The sequence below is a fragment of the Polypterus senegalus genome, chromosome 16 (genome assembly GCF_016835505.1).
Source record: "Polypterus senegalus isolate Bchr_013 chromosome 16, ASM1683550v1, whole genome shotgun sequence".
Lineage (NCBI taxonomy): Eukaryota > Metazoa > Chordata > Cladistia > Polypteriformes > Polypteridae > Polypterus > Polypterus senegalus.
In genome coordinates, this window is record NC_053169.1 from 33,429,618 (window position 1) to 33,450,220 (window position 20,603).

General features: G+C 36.4%; 1 protein-coding gene across 3 annotated transcripts in view; it reads left to right on the forward strand.

Annotated features, from left to right (window-relative positions):
- map3k4 (mitogen-activated protein kinase kinase kinase 4) overlaps positions 1–20,603 on the forward strand; it is a 158,576-nt gene that overhangs the window by 132,313 nt on the left and 5,660 nt on the right. For 2 of the 3 annotated variants that reach the window (XM_039738901.1, XM_039738904.1), the window contains exons 16-26: positions 171–270; positions 1,066–1,182; positions 1,980–2,080; positions 3,154–3,231; positions 8,426–8,614; positions 8,708–8,778; positions 9,376–9,492; positions 11,900–12,059; positions 15,824–15,946; positions 17,077–17,183; positions 20,254–20,433. In XM_039738901.1, coding sequence (XP_039594835.1) covers positions 171–270; positions 1,066–1,182; positions 1,980–2,080; positions 3,154–3,231; positions 8,426–8,614; positions 8,708–8,778; positions 9,376–9,492; positions 11,900–12,059; positions 15,824–15,946; positions 17,077–17,183; positions 20,254–20,433 — 1,343 coding nt within the window. The remainder of the gene's footprint in view (positions 1–170; positions 271–1,065; positions 1,183–1,979; positions 2,081–3,153; positions 3,232–8,425; positions 8,615–8,707; positions 8,779–9,375; positions 9,493–11,899; positions 12,060–15,823; positions 15,947–17,076; positions 17,184–20,253; positions 20,434–20,603) is intronic. The other variant, XM_039738903.1, reaches the window with a different exon arrangement.

Sequence of the window (20,603 nt, forward strand, 5' to 3'; positions counted from 1 at the left end):
ATTCAGGCCTTTGGCTCCCTGTTTATTTTTTCTGACCTCTAACATTAATAGTGTATTTAAAGTTATATTAGAGTTGACAGTAATGTTTACAAACTATTTATCATGTCTTTTCAATGAGAAATCTTCCACTCTGAAAAATGGCCACAATTTTTGTCTTTGTAAAATTTTAGCTCCTACTCATCGAACTAGTCCTCGTCCTGTCAAAGTCCCTCGATGTCATAGTGACCCACCAAATCCTCACCTCATTATTCCAAACCCAGAAGGCTTCAGGTATTTTGACTTTAAGTGTTTAAATTGTACAAATAAGTCATCCCTTAAGATTTTTTTTTTTTTTATAAAATAAAAGCCTTTGCATTCAACCATTCATCAGTGTCTATCAGCTTTTATTTTGTGATTTTGTACATAAAAGTCATTATAATATATTGCAACTACATAAAAAACTATTTGGAAAGGCACATCCAAAATGTACATTTCAATTTTACAAAATGATCAGTATCAAGTGGGATAGAAAGGGTGACTGATAATCTAACTTACTGTTTGATAATTTACATGTAAAAATATAGCATCAACATTGTATTTATAATGTAGTTTATCAAATAATTTTTACATTTATCACTGTTTTGAAAATCTGACATTTCATGCATTAATAAATAAAACATTTTAAGGCTAGATATTACATTTAGACCAGCTTATTGTGGAAAGAGTTCATTTTGAGTTCAGTTCTTTTAAAATAAAAATATACTGTATGACTGACAGCAGGTGGCTTGGTTCATAAACATTATTTTTCATTACCGTTTCATTTTCTTTTTTAGTTCCTCTAAACTAATTTGTATGTATTCTAATCAGTTTTGCATGTTTGAGTAATCTAAAGATAAATCTGCTTTGAAAATAAATTTATTTGGGGTTTTTTTTAGCATTGCGGAAAAAAAAATTAACATGGTCAGTCTTACCCATACTCTCTTTGCTAGTTTTGTATGTGAAAAACTAACATCTGTTTCCTTTTTCCTCCTCTTTATTAATTACTGAAGAGAAATAGAGTTCTTTAAGTCTGTTTTCTCATCACAGTTCTAGGAGTCTCCCTTGTGACCTTCGGAACCAGTTGTGCGCTACTGTCACCCGCCCCGCCCCAGTCGGTGGGGATCCTAATCACCCCAAACCCATCAACAGCACTAATGAAATCAGGTAGTTTACCTAAAGACACCTCCATTCCTGAGTGAGCCTGGGGGTGTCCTCTAGTCTCCAATGTGAAATTTATACATGTCATTTTGCTAGTGTGTTCTTTATTGTATTTGGCATCTGTCTTACTGACTGTTTAGGAATGCATACTGAATCTAAAATTTAATTATGTAATTTGTCTCACCTGCATGCTGAAGTTTCCACTGTAGGCTTATGGAGCAGAAATACTAATATTTTGAGGACGGTTGTGACCAGGACTGATGTAACAGATGAAAAATAATAAAGTGATCCTAGCTTCTGCTGCCTTTCTGTTTTCTGTCTCGGTACTTTAGGTTTCCTGAAAATAAGTAGCCATGACAGGACAAACCCTGTAAATGTATATTGTATACATGTAAATATAGTCAATTAATTTGACAGCTTATAACTGACAACTTTAACACATACCTTAATTATATTGCTTTAAAAAGATATTTTCTGGGTATGTCAAAGTGGCAGTATTGTATAAAACCAAGCAACTGCATTTTAAAGGGTTTTGTGCTCAGAATGTTTCTGAAAATGAAAAAAATATGAGAACAAGAAAATTTGATTGAAAACATTTCCTTTAGCATCACAAGGTGGTGCCATTAATTTTTTGAAGTATTCATCATGCAAGGGTTTGTTTATTTTAAATCACAGTTTCTAGTTTTGCAATTGTAGATGCATGACTAATAAAATATTTGCTGTTAATTAAGACTACAAAATTGTGCTAAATATTTTTCTTGTTTTTTTTTCCTCCCTCTCATCCCAATAAAATATATTAATAGAGGAACAAATGCACCTGAAAATGATAGGCTGTCTTCAGTTGCAGCTGAGCTACAGTTCAAATCATTGAGTCGGCATTCAAGCCCTACTGAAGATCGTGAAGGTAAGCATTATCAGAGTTTTTGCACAACTCAGCCTGAAAATTTATGAAATGGATATTGTTACTGAATATTTGATCACTTTAGCTGCAAGTGTTCTTTCTCTAACAACAATAAACAATAAAAAAAACAGTACTTGAACATTTTTAAAACAACAAATAACACAGAATAGAATAGTAAAAAAAATATATTGTTTGCGTACACTACTATGTGTATTTAGATGGACAGATATTGACCCTGTCTCTTTGGTGTCAGTTAGCTGCTAACATTAATAAAAACATCAGTTTTTTAACTTCTTTTTAAAGTCCTTTTTGAATTAAGGTTCATTTTTGTAGCATAATCTATTATTGCAGATAAGTCTTCAATGTCAGTAGAGTGGCCTTAGTGGAAAAGGAATTAAAATTTTATGTCACAGTTTGCAAGTCCCCCATTCTAGCCTCTCCCTTTGACTCAGTACAACTTCTTTTACATATAGAGCATAGAAAATTCCTGGATTAAATATCCAGAATTAAAAGGGAATTACTCATTCACAAGTGAAGGGATAAATTGTCAAAAGAGAATAAAAAAATGGCACACATTTACCTTATTTTTTATTTCAGACTAATTGGATTACTAATTTAAGAGTGTGCCACTTAAAAAAATATAAAGAGTTTGGGGCAAGATTCCTGTCTGTGAAGCTGAGTAAAATTTGTTCATTTCCATGGTGTAGCAGATGTCTGTATTTTGAGGTTTTTGAATGAGTTTGATAGAACTGATGCCATACCTGTATTATTAGGTATGGAAAAAGAATTATGCACTACAGCCTCTTTTACTTTTGTATGTTCTGTGCACCAGCATTTACAGACTACTACAAACATAAGTCTTCCACTGATTTTTCATAACAGAAATGCAATTATCACTCATGTAATTATGCAATAGCCACACCTAAATAGCACATTATGTTTATTTATATTATTTATATTTATTTAACAAATTGCAAAGCAAATATAATAGTTTTTTGGAGTCCACAAGGCTTGATGAAGTTTTTTGGAATAATTTTTATTGCAATTCTTTTGTGTTTGGTTGATATTATTCTCAGAGCCCACATTTCCAAAGGGAGACCAAAATGTTTCAAGAAGAAGTTGGGAACTTCGCAGTCTAATAACGCAGTCTAAAGGTACAACCTGAATTTTTTTTTTTGTTCATATAAAGTTGAAAATCAATCTGCTTACTGTACTAATGTGAAGTGCGGTACCTCTAAACCTTAAACATGAGTTGTAAGACAATGGAGGAGTTTGTAAAATTAAAAACATAAAAAAAAGCCATTAGAAGATGGGTACACTGAGGTCATAAAAAGTTGGACATTGTCAGCAACAATATTCGGATAGGCTCTGGCATTTAAACAATGCTCAGTTGGTACTAAGGGGCCCAAAGTGTGCTGAGAAAATATCCCCCAAACCATTACACCACCAGCCTGAACCATTAATACAAGGCAGAAAGGATCCATGCTTTCATGTTGCCAGTGCCTTTTTGACCCTACCATCTGAATGTCGTAGCAGAAATAGAGACTCATTGGACCATTTAATGTTTCTCAAATCTTTTGTTGTCCAATTTTTGTGAGCCTGTGCGAATTGTAGCCCCCGTTGCCTGTTCTTAGCTGACAGGAGTGGCACCTGGTGTAGTCCCATCTGCTTCAGGGTTCGACGTGTTGTGCATTCAGAGATGCTCTTCTGCATACATCAGTTGTGATGAGTGGTTATTTGAGTTACTGTCGCCTTTCTATTTGTTCAAAGCAGTCTGGCCATTCTTCTCAGACCTTGGCATCAACAAGGCATTTTTGCCCAGAGAACCACCACTCACTGGATATTGTCTTTTTTTCAGACCATTCTCTGTAAAGCCGAGAGATGGTTGTGAGTGAAAATCCTAAAAGATCAGCAGATTTTGAAATATTCAGACCAGTCCGTCTGGCATCAACAACCATACCATGTTCAAAGTCACTTAAATCACCGTTCTTCCCAACTCTGATGCTTGGTTTGAACTTCAGCAGGTTGTCTCGAAAATTATTGCACATTCCTAAATACATTGGGTTGCTGCCATGTTATTGGCTGATTAGATATTTATTAACAACCAGTTGAACAGGTGTACCTAATAAAGTGGCCAGTGAATGTAAATATTTGATGATGTATGACATAATTTTAATATTCTAAAAATGTAATCGTATAAGTATCAAAAGTATACAAATAAATAATGATCTATACACATTTTGATAAATATGGTAGTTTTAAGAGTAGAATATTTTAACATGAGGAAGGCATGTCCTTTAAAACTTGAAAAATTTTATCTAGACCAAGAGTTCCCAAACTTTTTTCGGCTACAGACCCCTTTACCAAAAACTTTTAAAACCATTGACCCCCTAGTCATTTACTTTACTTACTCAAATTAATACATTTGTACAGTACTTGATATTAAATATTTCACTAGATATCAAACTTTTCATTTTAATCACTTGTAATTAATGATTGAAAAAGATAAGTAAGTATGTACTTACTTGAAACAGAAGATTTTTGTTCAAACTCGAATAAATAAACTGTGTCCTCTGATTTTCTTTTTCGTAGTACTGCTCCTCAATAAATAATTATATTCAAAGTTCAAATCACAAATAAGTACATGTCACATCAAATGAACCAATTTATAGTGGTTTATGAAAGCATGACCGTACAAGACTGATAGATTCTGCTAATATCGAATATCCGTCGCCTCGTCCCACCACGAGCAAGTGCAGACATGCAACAGTTTTTCATGTCCGCACTTGCTTTGATACGTTCGATAAGACAATGTATTTTCATGCATTCTTACGTGTGACTCTGTTAATGACACAGTTTACCTTTTCGTTCGCAAGTTTGGTATGTAATGTGTTTTATCAAAAAAGTATTTTTTTGAATTATTTTACTACATATAATTAGGTACCTATTGAAATCATATATATTTTGAAGTAACAAACAAGTAGCAGTGGTGAGGGGGTCTATTTTTTCTGTCGTCGACCCCCAAATATTTTTATTGAAACAATTAACCCCTAGAAAGTTCAAATCAACCCCAGGGGGTCAATATCGACCACTTTGGGAACTCTTGGTCTAGACAGAGCATTGGGAAACATAACTTACCTTACATATCAGTTATACGTGCTACTCTGCTGTTACAGAGCTTTCCAGCACTTAATTATAGCGTTGTGTTTCTTAATTGAGCCATGGCTTTCTGGAAATCAGTATGTTCACGTTTTTTACTGAAGTCCTTCAGGGATGGGTGCCCTCGAGGTGACACTCCTCTGGTCTTGGGTGCCTTCAATGCAACCACTGGCATTGACAGGGCTGGGTATGAGGATTGTCTCGGTCCCCATGGGTCTGGTGACCATGATGAAAGTGGCTCCATGTTCCTTGACTTTGCAAAAGGTCAGGGGCTGCGAATCTCTGGATCCTGGTTCCAGCGCCCTGAACCGCATCGTTGGACCTGGTACTCCAGTGCTGGTGGTGCAGTGAAGGAGATCGATCACATCTTCATGGGCAGACGCTGGAGTCTCTTGAAAAACTGCAGGGTCTACAGAAGTGCCCAGTTTGTGAATTCTGACAACAGACTTGTTGTTGCTACTCTTAGGATCCAGCTTAGGTCTAGTAGGTTACCACCGACTAGGAAAATGAGCCTGGACTTGGCCAGACTCCAAGACCAGGCTGTTTCTAATGAGTTTGTACAAAATTTGTGTAAGGAACTTTCAGATTTGGATGCGATTGCCGATCCTAATGTAATGTGGGAGACCTTCCGTAATAAGACCCTGAAGGTTGCTGAGGGTTGTGTTGATGTTACCGGTGTTCCCAGAAGGAGGTGTTTCATCTCACAGGGCACTCTGGATATCATCGAGAGAAGTCGCAGCACATGGCTCAATGGCAACTTTGGTCTGTACCAGGAATTGAGAAGGATGGCTGCGAGGGCTCTGAGAGCAGATAAAGAGGCATTTGTTAGAGGAATCTGTTAGCAATTGACATACCATCTATGGTCTAGTGACCCATGTCCTGCTTACAGAGGAATCGAAGCATTACGCACATCTGAATCTGTTACTCGGAGAGTCGCAGTCAGGGCAGCTGAAGGAACGGTCCTTACAGATGACACTGCAGTTGTGATCTGCTGGGCTGGCTACTTTGAGCAGTTGTTCAAAGCTGATCCTCCAGCTAGGATGTTGGATATCGCTGGGTCGACGGTTTTTGAGGCTGACCCTCCAATTAGCTGTGAACCACCCAGTCTCACTGAGATTGCACAGGTGGTGAACCAGCTGAGGGGGGGAAAGGCTGCAGGGATCTGTGGTATCTGGGGTGAACTTCTCCAGACTGGTGGTAAGGCTGTCCTCCTGGCATTGCAAGCAGTTTTGCTTCCATTTGGGAGACGACAGGCATTATCCCAACTGACTGGAAAACGGGACTTGTTGTCCCTATCTGGAAAGGGAAGTGTGATCTCCTAGATTGCAGTAACTACAGGGGGATAACACTGCTCTCGGTGCCGGGTAAGGTCCTTGCTAGGGTCGTCCTCAATAGGATCCGTGATCACTTGCTCACCTATCAGTGACCGGAACAGTCTGGTTTTACACCTAAGAAGTCTACCATCGACCGCATCCTGGCACTGAGGGTTCTCATGAAGCACAAACGTGAATATCGGCAGAGTTTTTTGGAGACTCTGATCGGGGTGCTCGAGAGACTGAGTTAGGATTGTGAGTGTCTGGGCTTGCGAGTGTCCTGGATAAAAACCAAGATCCAGGCCTTGAATGACCTCAGGGACAGCCATCAGCAGTGTGTCTGTTTGCGGAGAGAGTTTCAACCTTGTCGAGAGATTTACTTACCTTGGTAGTGACATTCATGTCTCTGGTGACTCTTCCTGTGAAGTCAGTAGACGGATTGAGAGAGGATGGGGGGTCATGACGTCGCTGGAAAGGGGTGTGTGGCGTCCCACTCTATGCAAAGGGACGAAGGTCCAAGTCTTTAGAGTCCTGGTGCTTCCTGTTTTGCTATATGGGTGCGAGACATGGATGCAATCCAGTAACCTGGGACGAAGACTGGACTCCTTTGGTACTGTGTGTCTCTGGAAAATCCTTAGGTACTGTTGGTTTGAATTTGTGTCAAATGAGAGGTTGCTCATGGAGTCCCAAATGAGGCACATTACCTGCATTGTGAGGGAGTGTCAGTTATAGCACTATGGCCATGTGGCACGTTTCCTCGAGGGTGATCCGGCTTGTAAGATCTTCATTGTTGGGGACCCGAGTGACTGAACCAGGCCAAGGGGTTGCCCACGTAACACCTGGCTGCGGCAGATAGAGGGTCATTTCCGGAGGGTGGGACTGGACCACATGTCTGCCTGGGGGGATTGCAAACCGGCATTCTGAGTTGTTTTGCAATGTAGTGGGTGTGGCATTGCACTGTACCAGTGCATGCTCCCCAACTTGACTTGACTTGACTTGACATTCAGCATACCTCGCATCAAATACTTCTGAGTAGAATGTTGCCTGCGGCTAATAACATTTTCACAATATACAAGTCATTCTACCCCTTGAGTGTATATTTTACTTCATACAGATGACCAAAGATAATACAGATTGTAAAATACCTATTAAAAACTATTTTACAGCCTACATTTTTAATATTTTCTTCTGTAAAATCATGGTGAGATAAAGTAATTATGTTGATAATATGCCTAATTAAACTATTTATTTAAAATGAGGGATAATAATCTGGACAAAAGGAATAATTCATACCACGCCATTAACAAAAACACAGTGATAATTAGATTTAAGAGGTTTGGGTTCTGTTGTCAACTGCTATTTCTTTAGCTTTGTAATGACTTAATGATTAGCAGTATGTGCCCTAATAATATATTTTAAAAGCTTTAATTTTGGTGTACTCTATTCATTAAACATTACTTCTATTGTAGTTAGTATTGCTCAAAGTTTTCATGTAGAGTTGTTTTCTGGTTGTAAAGAGTAAACTGACTTAAAAAAAAAAAGTTGAAAATTGTCAAAAAATTAAAACAATTTTAACATGCAGATTTTGTTTTATTTATTCCAAATATACTTGTGATACTCTGCAGCTGTTAATTTTGTAATACTTTTTAATTAAGTTTGTAATACTTTTTAATGAGTACATTTCACCTTTTTAATGTAATTTGTATATTAAGTAGTAGATTACTAATTTAAAGCTGATAAATCTGAAATATACATAATTATTTCCTTTTTAAACATGCAGTATTTAAAATTATGTATTTGGTAGATTTTATAATAAGAGTTTGTGCTTCCTACCTTCCTTACCTGTAAATAATGTATTTTTTTTAATTTTGATTAGATGTAGCTGCAAAGCAGAGCCCAATGGAAGCAGTGAGAAGAGCGATTAAACAGTTTGAGGAAGAGAGATATAGATTAATGAAACAGAAAAATATTATTGGACAGGTGTGCAGCACCCCATCATGCGATACTGTCATGCATGTAGGTTTACGAAAAGTTACCTTCAAATGGCAGAGGGGAAACAAAATAGGTAAGAAATGTTGTTGCACCCTTAGTTTCTCAAGCATTTTAAGCATATTTTTAACAGATTTCATTGACTTTAAACCTTTTTTATTCCTGACAGGTGAAGGCCAGTATGGAAAAGTGTATACATGCATTAATGTTGACACCGGTGAACTGATGGCAATGAAAGAAGTAAGATGTTAAATTATTTACAATGCTGTTTGGACAGTATGTATACTTATATACTGCAGTAATTATAGGTGAAACAGTTCAGTTTTTAGGCTAAAGTAAACCTGTCAAACGCTGAAGCCAGCGGTAATAGCACCATGAGTAACTTCTAGTACTACAGACGATGTTTATTGTTGAATTAAAACACCAGGCACAGAATGGCTTGCAAGTGAACTGATTCTTTATTAATCAGTAGGTTTTGAGGCATACATCCTCATCAGTTTTTTTGCGGGGCGGTTAGAGTCAAGATCATATTATCTCCAAAGTAATTAAAGTAACAAGATCTTTTCTGGCATATTGCAGTACTATATGATATCTTACTCCCAAATCCAATTCTGTGGTGACCTTTTTGCATCTATTTGTAAATTTTAATATACAGTTTTAGCAGCTGAAAAATTAACAACTGACACTTCTTTTAGTTTAATATATTTCATCCTTTCATTTTGTGAACATGGTTTTCCAGTTAATGTGCAGGAAGATGAGAGATGTAGTGAGTTGTATTTGCCCAGTCTGAGTTAAAATTCAATGTAATAAATTATATTTAATATGTTCTTATTTCAGATTAGGTTTCAGCCAAATGATCATAAAACAATAAAAGAGACTGCTGATGAACTGAAGATATTTGAGGGCATTAAACATCCTAACCTTGTTAGGTACTTTGGTGTGGAGTTGCACAGAGTAAGTAAGCAGCCACTTTGGGAATCGTTCACACACATTTGACAGCATTTTTGTTTTTCCACAATTATTAATTTTATAGATTTACATTACATAGTGAACAATGAAGCATACATTAAGTGATACAATATTTTACATCTACATCATCTTAAAACAACACTCTTAGCGCTTCTGTTGTAATGAAGATAAATATTCTCAAAAGTAGTTGTTGCTCAAAAATATTAAAAGCTTACAAAAGGTTTACTTAAGGAGGTGATTAATACATTCTTGACAGATTTATTAAAAAGTTTAGAGAGTTCCTTGTATGAAAAATGTAGATTTTTCTAATGTTAAAAAGAATGCAACATTTCTCCTGTTGTTCTAGGACTTTTCTGATTCACTTAGGTAAGGTAATAAGTGAGCAATGTATGTCCGTTAATGGATTTAGAGTAAAAATGAATCTGGTGCTATCTGACAGATTAAACAAAAGATTTTTTTTCACAGTATGGTGTAAAAAAAATAACCAAGCCAAATGGGTGCCTGACTCACAGTCCTCACATTTAGGGTATGAGCCTGGGAACATTTTAGATAACCTAAGTTGAGGTAAATGTGTGTAGTATACAATTTTAGTTGAATTAAAAAATGCTATGCACAGATTTGTGAAGAGGGTATCCAGTCCAGGGCCAAGTTCCATTTTTTATATGAAAACCTAATTCAGTGGTGAAAGGAGCTACATCAAATCATCTGGGTGTAAACTTTTTTGAAAGGGAGAAATAAATTGTAGAAATTGTACTATCATGCAATAATGAAAATATCTGCAATTTCTGTCAGAAACATTGAAGGAAGATGAGGATAAACAGGCAGTTAGCTTTTAACAATATTTCAGACTTAAATATATTAGAAGAAGCAGGTTGCTGAAGTATTCATACATGTTATGAATAAAGAAATTTCTAAAGGTCCCAAAGCCAGTAGACTTCCACTGCTTGACTACTAAGTAAGTTAAGGGCAGCTGGAAAAAGTAACTTATGCATGGCCTCACTAGATTTTAGAATCTTAGACTTAATGTGACATCTGGCAAAAGCACAGTATTCTGATTGAGTGCTGAGCCAATGAATTCCTGCTTAGTTCATTATAATCAGTAGTGATAGTTGCACAGAGGAGGGCAAATGGAGGGAAAAAGAACTCCAAAAAGATTTCATTTCCATAGTTAACCAAGCCAGTACAGATTCATTTCTTTGATTCTCTCCAAAGTCGATAAATATGTATGTTTGTGAAGCAGTAGTAGAAGTGAAATAGATGGCCTAAGAGAATTAATATTAATCTTTTCCCAACATTTTCATTTTTTTTTTCCTATTTAAACTTGTACTTTTTAAAAAAATTGTAATAATCTACACACGAATGCAAAATGTCAGACAATTCTAACTACGTTCATTTGGAATGCAGTGAGGATTAAAATAAAACGATACTAATTAAGAAGCCCAGCCTGTTTTCAGCTTTGATCTTTAATATTTAAATAGTTTTCCTGCAGGAAGTCTATTAGAGCATTTTTGACTTCAGTGTGCTAATATGTGGTGCCGCATTTATCCTTTGAGCTGATGATGGAGACCATTAACATTTCCTTATACAAAATTTTATAATTTATCCATATTATCAAGTTTATGTATTTTAGAATCCATATTGCTGCTGTTTTCTTTAAATAATTAGATGCTTTCACCAATGTAGTAGTGAATGTAATAAAAGAAATTTGCTCTTGCTGTCTTCTCTCTCCCAAATTTCCACCTCATCCTTACCTCCAGTGTCATATCATATTATAAAGTAAAAGCTTATTACATTTATGCAATACAAAGAAAAACAATATTAAATGAATAAGTTAAAAATTACAATAGAACAAATTACAATGTACAGAAAGGATAAGTTGCACATAGCAAAGCCAATACAAATTATAAATCTAATAATAATTGAAAGTAAAGATTTAAAATAAGGAAACATATACACATTTGTGACACTTAGTCATATTTAAAAGTTCTGTTTAACAACAGCAGCATTTTAACGTCACTTTTACTTTTTTAATCTTTTCTCCCCCCATGTCAATTCTTAAGTATGACCTGCTTCCCTTTGCATAACACTTTTTATTTTCTTTATATATAGTCTATTCATTTTCTCTCTTTTTTTTCTACATTGTATGTCCTGTTCAAGTTTTGAAAAAAAATCTTGTGCTTAGTCCAGTGTCACATTACATGACTTACATTTGGCAAGCAGCTATACGTTTAATAATCTGTTGCATTTCAAAGAAGCATCTATTATATGTACAGTTTGAAGTACAGTTAAGAATGAAAGTTACCTAAATTGAGCATTTGTGACCACTCATATGCAAATTAACTTTAAAATACAAAACAGTATTGGTGAACCTAATACACTATTTTATTAACAGGAAGAAATGTACATCTTTATGGAGTTTTGTGATGAAGGCACCTTGGAGGAGGTGTCTCGACTTGGTCTACAGGAACACGTGATCCGACTATACACCAAACAGATAACCACTGCAATCAATGTGCTACATGACCATGGAATTGTACATAGAGATATTAAAGGTTAGTACATTCAAAAGTTACTCACTGTGGCAAAAGTGAAACAAGGCTATTTTGCAGTTGATTTCCCCTTTATTATCCATGAGAAATGTAACTATGAACTAAACATTTTGTGAGTCAATTGGTAAAAATGTCAATGAAACAGATATTTTATTATAAAACTAACCGATAACGGCGCACTGCATGTTAACGAGCAGTAAATACACTTAACTTGAGCATTCCTAGTTTTCATCCTCTTTCTCTGTACGTTTAGCATTCGTTTGCTCAGAGGTTGATTCACTTGCTGCTTCCTGAGCAGCTCATCTTTTATCCACCCTAGCGGCCCACTTCTTCTCTTTTTCTGTCGGCATCTTTTTGCATTAAAATTGATTTAGTGTTTGTGCTGCAATTACTTAGTACGTTTTCTTAATTTTTCACTTAAGCTGGCACTGAAGTCTTCAATCTGAATCAAGAATGATTTAAGATATGAAGAGGTAGGAGAAGTGACGGCGAAGGTGGTAGGAATGAGAATGGTGCCGCACAGCCACCCTGCTGGCCGCTGCCGAGAGTTGATTCTACAATAAAATAAAATAAAAATAAAAAGAGGAATAACCTTGGAGGTCAATCATCAACCCAAAAGCGGATAGTAGATGCCACGTAGTATGTGTGTACCATATTTCAGGTCAGTAGGTCAAACGGTTTGCAAACTACAGGTGATTTAAAATCCTGGACAGACAAATGAACAGCCATGGTAGCATATTATATATAAAGGTATAGTAGCCAACATTAGAAGTCTAAAAATGTAATTAGGTTAATAAGCCACTTCAAAACACTTAATAGTAACAGATGATTATCATGTTTTTCTTACACAGTATATACAGGTAATCACTTAAAACTCTTCTGTTGTCCTAGTGATAAGCAGAGCCCTTCTTAAAAATGAGAACCTGTTTTTTAAAGACTTCAAATTTAAAGCTCTCAACATTATCCTAATTTATTTATTCAGTATTTTATACATCCTCTCATAGAGTCTTATAGGAGGCACAAGTACTATTAATGGTCTACATACAGCTTTCAGCCACCTGACTCATGTTAACTGTTATGTAGCCCTGTAATCAGTACTCTGCTTCTGTTCATTCTGCTGATATTTAACACAAAAACTGGGCACCTGCTGTACTTCTGTAAAGTTGTGTGTGGATATATGTGCATATGTATAATTAGAATAATGCAGTGTGTTTGGTTATAAAGCCCTCTATAAAGAGATTTCAGGAGCTGACCCCATTCTGACTTCTAAAGGAGTCTGCCTGTCATTGAAGCTATGTGAGCAGCAGTGTGCTGTTTCAGCATGAAACATTGGTGATTAAAGCAGAGCATGAAATAATGCTGGAAAGAATAGAGATAAATAAGTATATCTGGTGGATATGTGGAATGTCACAGAGTGAGAGGAAGATGAAGACTCAGTTAATAGAATGACATGGTGCGGAGGATCGAGTTGTTGTGCTGAGGAGAAACCACAGACTAGGGTGGTTTGGGCCGATAGAATAAGGTGAAGAGGTGAACCAAAATGGAGGTGGAAGATATGAGGTCAGGGAGGAGGCCAGAGACTAAATGGTTAGAGGTATATTATGTGGATTTTATTAGTAACATAATAGACCTTATGGGATAAAAATATTTAGCAAAGGGATGGTATTTGGAGGAAGTTAGATGTGACCAAAAGACTTCCTTGCCAGAAAAAGGAGTATAAAGCTTGTTTAATTTTTAAGGCATTTCTTTTTCTAGCTACAGATATTTCTAAAGAAAAAAATGATCCACAAAACTTTAGCAAGGAAATGATCAAAATTCTAAATGACATTACAGGTTTAAAAAAAAAAAAGAAAAGAAAAGAAGAAGAGCTGAAAGAGACACTTTACCAAATAGTACTATTTTCTAATTAAGACAAGACATTCTTTAACTTTTTTGTTTCTGTATAGTATGTCACCATATTACATCCCTGTATTCAGAGAATATGACATCCTCATACAGTCAAACCTTTATGTACCAAGACTGTTTTGTGAAGTAAATCCAATATATCTCTACAGTAACTGATTGCCTTGGCACATTCTGTATGTATCTTTTATTTTTTTGTTCATTAACATGATACTGTTCCAGCTCTTTCTTTCTTTCTCTCTCTCTCTCTCGGTGTGTAGTAATATATTTTATCCAAACTAGAAAGAAAAGTGTGGAAGTTTTAAACATCAGCATATTAAATCTTTTCTTTCCATATTATTTTGCCAAAGGGTTAGTTTTCTACCCAAGATCACACCACCCATTAGCGACTCTTAATTGGCCCTAAGTGAGTGAGAGTATGAACAGTATGAGAATGAGCTCTGCTATGGACTGGCTTCTTGTTCAGGATGATTTTCTGCCTTGCATGAAGTGCTGCTGGGATAGACATCGGCCTGTGCCACACTGAACCAGATAAAGGGGTTAAAAATTAGGAATTGCATTGATGGATAATAAAATAAAACTTACATCTTACTTTAAATCAGCTGCACTGATCCAGATATTGTAATAATGATTAAAGCTGTAATAATTGTTTTTTATAGAGCAACTGGTTAGCTTGTTTTGACCCCAAGGTAGTCTTAAGTCCGCATAAGTGCATCCTGTAGCTAATCTTTTCAGAGAAGCCTACAAGTGGATGTTCGCTTTCTCCTCATCAAATTATGTATTCTTATAAAGTTAGACTGAACTTTTCATCAGCATTGACTTCTTGGCTATCAGACAGCTGACAGAAGATGTGGAGCACAGGGCTTAAAGTTTTCCAGCAACATTCCCTCTTCACGGCATATAGCTGTTTAAGACTGATTCAAGAAAAGAAAAGCTTATTCCACTATTTTATTAAGTCAGTAACAATGTGGTTTTTGTTTTGCATACAATCCTGTAAAAGTATTTTCCAGATACCAGTGGTATGCAAATCGGGTTTCCTGTTAACCAGTCATCAGCAAGCTGCTTTCTGTGAGTTGCTATGAATGTTTGTTGCAAAGTCACTGCTTGAGATTGAATCAAATTTGGTTAAATGTACATTCCACCGAAAAATGATTTTTTTTGCGTATGTTACTTACCCCAGGTAGGTTTTAGTAATGGCTGAGAAATATTTTTAATCTCATGTTTTCATGTAGAACAAGAGAAAAAAAGTTTCACATAATATACCCCAATGGCATCCTGTGTTTCACAACAGCAAGCAATATGAAAAAAGACCATGGGGGGAAAAAAGGAAATTCCCATGTTACCTGTAACATGAGAAAACCTTTTAGTTGAGGTTGCACAGAATATTACTTACTCTCTTTTAAGACAAGACCATTTCTGTACTTCATTGAAGCTTTTTAAATAATGTTTGACATATTTCAAATCAAATCAAGTTTTATTTGTTCCATACAAATTATATGACATGACAAAAGGTGCTTTCACATTTTATGCTAATGCACTTTAATAATCATTGTGTACAGATTTTTAAGAATACAGTTTACACCGATTTTAGTTTAATGCTGTTCCAGTTATTGTAATGTTTTGTTTAAACCACCCAATCCAAAGTTAACAACCTCCTGTCTGAAGTTTTAGGTGAAGGATGTTTTTCTCCTGGGAACATGGACCCATGTCTGCATAGTTTACTTTGTGTTCTTAAACTGTTGTATTGTTTGTGTTCTTGGGACCGGGGTGGAATGTGGCTAGCATCAGTACCTACACTTATTCACAGGACAGATTCAATTCTTTAACTTGACCAAACTGTATTATTTGATGTTCACTATTTCTAGGAGCCAACATATTTCTAACTTCCTGTGGACTTATTAAGCTGGGAGACTTTGGATGTTCAGTCAAGCTAAAAAATAATGCACAAACAATGCCAGGGGAGGTAAACAGCACTCTGGGAACAGCAGGTAAAACTTGTTTCGCTCATATTTGCAGATCGTTTTGTCATGTTGTGGCTGAAATGTTGCATCATAGTCAATGCAAAAAAAATTTTTTTTTTTTTTGCATGAAGATTTGTGTCTTCAACAGTATAAATTGAAACTCCTTTAAGATAATGTGTTGCTAAAATTATTATTCACATATTGTGGTGCTTGCAATCCTCCATAGTTTACCAGTATCCACATTAAGTTTACTACTGAATCTGAAAGCATTTAATGTACCAAATATTCAAGGATTCATAATAAAACGGTTAAAAAATGAAAGATCAGTAGAAACAAATGAGGTATAACTAATGTCTAAAAACAATCTGTCTTTGGATCATTAGTTTCTCTGCCTTGCATTGTTCATTTTGTGTATTTTTTTCCAAGTAAGCTGAGTTGTGTTCTTTATTATTTAAAATGAAAATGTGCATTTTACATCATTCTTGTTCACCATGGTGGCAGACCGTGGCAATGTGTTACATATTGGTCACACATGCAAGTAAGAATTTCTGTACACATGACAGTATTTCAGTTACTACTACCCATTATCTAAGTCTGTGGGTCCTCTGGTATTCAGCAGAACTGCTATTTTGACATCACTATCCAAGTTAAACTAATCCTTCTTACAATAATCTAAACCTGTCTAAAATTCTTTATTATTGATGCTTAAGAGCCTTTGACTTCACAATGATAGGGCCAAAAGGCCACCAGATACAAGCCATTCAGTACTCACCACCTAACAACCACATAGCCAGAAGGGTTTGAGGCGTCACCTTTATAATTTACTGGAAATGCTGGAAATGTAGCCCAGATGAGCTTCGTTTACAGTATGGGAGGTTTTTGGTCTTCCTACGCTCACCCTAGGACACCCATGTTGCACCAGTGGGATTCTCCTAAATCTCCAGATCTCTTTTACTACGGAAAATGAAGAAATAATTAAGGTACTGGAATTTCACTGTCAGCATCCCTGTCCCAAATAGTGTCGGAACATCGCATATCTTCTATGTATGCATTGCAGTTTTGGCCACGTGAAGTTAAATGTATTATTATTATTATTATTATAATCTGTACATTTCTGCTTTCTTTTTTTTTCTGGTTTTTTTTTTTTTTGCATGTAGCTTACATGGCTCCAGAGGTCATTACCAGAGCAAAGGGTGAAGGACATGGAAGAGCAGCAGACATTTGGAGCTTGGGTTGTGTGCTCATTGAAATGGTCACAGGCAAAGTAAGAAACTATGAAATCTTTTTATGAAGGGACATTAATGCAGTATACAACACACCTTGACGTTAATGTTAGAGTTTTTATGTGTGTGTTTCTAAAGTGCTAACACTCTTTCAACACTGATTTTCTTTTCCACTACTTTTTGCATTTCTGCTTTATTGAGGAAGTCATATTGCATCAGTAAACCTGATTAGTTGTTTAGTTGTAAAATTTTCAGTTATCAAAATAAAGGTTTTAGAAACAGTTGTTAAAAAGATCACACAGCCAAATCAATTGTGGCCAGTTTTTGGCACTTTTTTAATTTAACTTTGTCTTTTATAACGACAGAAATGGATATAAATGATTGCTACTTCACTTTGACAACCTCTTATACTAAGAACCTGAAAAATAGTAAAGGTTATAATTTTTTTAGCAGAAATATTTTTAAAATATGGGAAAAAAAATATCTGTAGCAAGAATTTGGTTGATTTTAATAAGATACAACTGATTTTCTTATTCTGTGTACATCATCACACTTCTATTAAAGCCAGAAAATGACAAAAGACAAAATAAGGTTGTAAATTTCTGTAGATGTTAGAAATAAAAACCTGACCCAACAAAAAGTGTTTCACTGCTGCAAAATCATTTCCTTGGCATTCCTGTTTCCTATATTGGGGAGAAAAAAAAATGCAGCTCACACAGGCGCAGAAGTGTTATTAAATACATGAAAAAAAGGTGTAGAAGGAAAACTGGACGTACATCTGGTCTGAGGTAGCTGTGAATTGGTGAACAAACATTACACACATCTTTCAAAAGTTGTCAAAAAAAAATCTAGTCAAGCAGAACTGTATCATAAAACAAATCAACAGAAACTTCCTGCAAATAAAAAAAGCATTTGCAGGTACAATGCTTTTGAAAGGCTTTACAAGTGAGGACTGTTTCTGAGTGCTAATAATTGTACAGTTGTTCTCTCTATTAAAATTGTAAGTGAACCTAGTAAAAGTGAAAAGGGGCCAATACGTGTTATTCTGCATACAAACACACATCTGTCTGTGTACAGTGTATATATATACTGTGTGTATGTGTGTGTGTATATATATATATATATATATATATATATATATATATATATATATATATATATATATATATATATATATATATATATACACACACACACACACACACACACACACACACACACTAGGGGGGCTTTACTCACCCCCACCACATTATACCAATGTTCAACCTGACACAGGAGGCACACTGCTAAAAACGCAAGTGCTTTTATTTTTCTTCAATCGTGAAGAACATCTTACCCCGTTTCCACGATTCCACAACACACAGTCCAAAGCACAATACTGCACAATACTTTCCTTTTCTCTCTATCTTCACCACCCCTCTCCGGCAAGCTTCATGCACTACCACCCAGCTCTGGATCCTGGAGTGGTGGTTGCTGGCTTCTTTTATAGCCCACCTGGAAGTGCTCCAGGTGTTTGACGATCTATTTCCAGTTGCACTTCCGTGGGCTCAGGAACAACTGCAGTGCCCCCTGGTGCCACACAAACCAAACCGACTCCCAACAGGGTTGTAGAGAACTCCATCTCCCATGGAGCCCTGCGGGAATCCGAGGCACCACTGCCACCCATGGAGGCTGCCATCTAGCGTCTCAGGGGAGGTACTGTACTGAGCAGGCTTGCTCCCCCGGTCCATACAGTGAAGACAAGGCAAGGACAAGGACCCTGGCTGTCTGTGACCATATATAATAATAATAATAATACATTTTATTTATATAGCACCTTTCCCATGCTCAAGGCGCATCACAGAGTCTTAGAAAAAACAGTAGGGTATATGTAATATTGGATACAAATGTTTTCCTGAGTAGAACAATGAAACAGATAACAAAGTATTAAATAGAATAAAGAACAGAGTAAAATACTAAATTCAATACTAAAAGAATAACCTAACAAATAACCTAATTTGTGATATAACAGACACACAAATTATCCAGAGCATTGAAATGTGACTGGCGCATGAGCTGGATCTGCTGTTGACAAGACTAACAAACTCTTGCCTATCGGTCAGATAGGACTTGAACCACTGGAGGGCCGTGCCAGAGATACCAGCATGTTCTCCATTCTGGACAGTAGAATGTCATGTCTGATAGTGTCAAATGCTGCATGAGGGCCTAACAGAATTTATATATATATATATATATATAAATTTTGTTGGAAGCAGCCCGGACACAGACAGTTAAGACATTGTTTAAGCACCCAGCACACATTTATTTACACAATATTTACAAAGTGAAGCAGCACACAGCCTACTTTCACCCCCAAAGTCCAGGCCTCACCACGATGCCTCTCTTCCTCTGGTCCGCCTCCACTCCTCTCCACCCGAGCTCTGTCTTTCTTCCACCCGACTCCAGCCCTTGAATGGAGGGAGGCGGCCCCTTTTATGCTCACCCGGACGTGCTCCAATTGCCTCTTGATCACCTTCTGCTGGCTCTCCCAGGTGTGGCGGAAGTGCCAGCTGTGTACCTGGGTGTCCCCGTGGTCCCCAAAGCCACCAGGGCGGTCACCCGCTTGTGGTCTGGAGGAGGCATAATCCCTCCTCTTGTCCTTCTGGGCGTCCCAGCTGGGTACCACACTCAGCCGCTCGCCACAATTTATATAATATATATACAGTATATGTAATATATACATGTTTCTGTTTTACTTAATTAAATCATAATCATGTGATCTGATTGATAGAATAATATGTAAATAAAAAATATTGTTCTAGGTTAATTGGGCTTCATTAAATTGTTTTGTGGGTTTTGTGAGTTTCTTTCCATATACAATTAATACAATATTGAATTACAGTGGATTTAATTTGGTGTTTTTGACACAGATCAACAAAAAGAGTGTTTCAATGCCAAAGTGAAAAACAGATCTTAATTACAAATACAGTATATTTATTGTTTAAATTAGACAATCAGATAAAATGAAGTTTATCCCCTTCAATGTCTTGCTCACTAATGTTCTCAGATTTATGTTTTATAAATAACTTTTGGGGCAGGGTAGAGTAAAATATCAAACTTGCTTTTCAACAGCGTCCTTGGCATGAATATGAGCACAACTTCCAGATAATGTACAAGGTCGGGATGGGTCACAAGCCTCCAGTTCCTGAAAAACTGAGCACAGAGGGCAAAGACTTTCTAACTCATTGTTTAGAGAGTGAACCAAAGCGACGATGGACAGCCAGTCAGCTTCTGGATCATCCTTTTGTCAAGGTTAGATGACGTGAGAGATCACCACATGTTCTTCCTTTTTGTAGTACATGTGGTCACATGATATTTTTCTAATGCACTCGGTTTTGGGCAGCACGGTGACGCAGTGATTTGTGGCCCTGCTTTAAAGCCGGTAAGAACAGGTTCAAATCCCAGCTGTTTTTTTCTTTCTC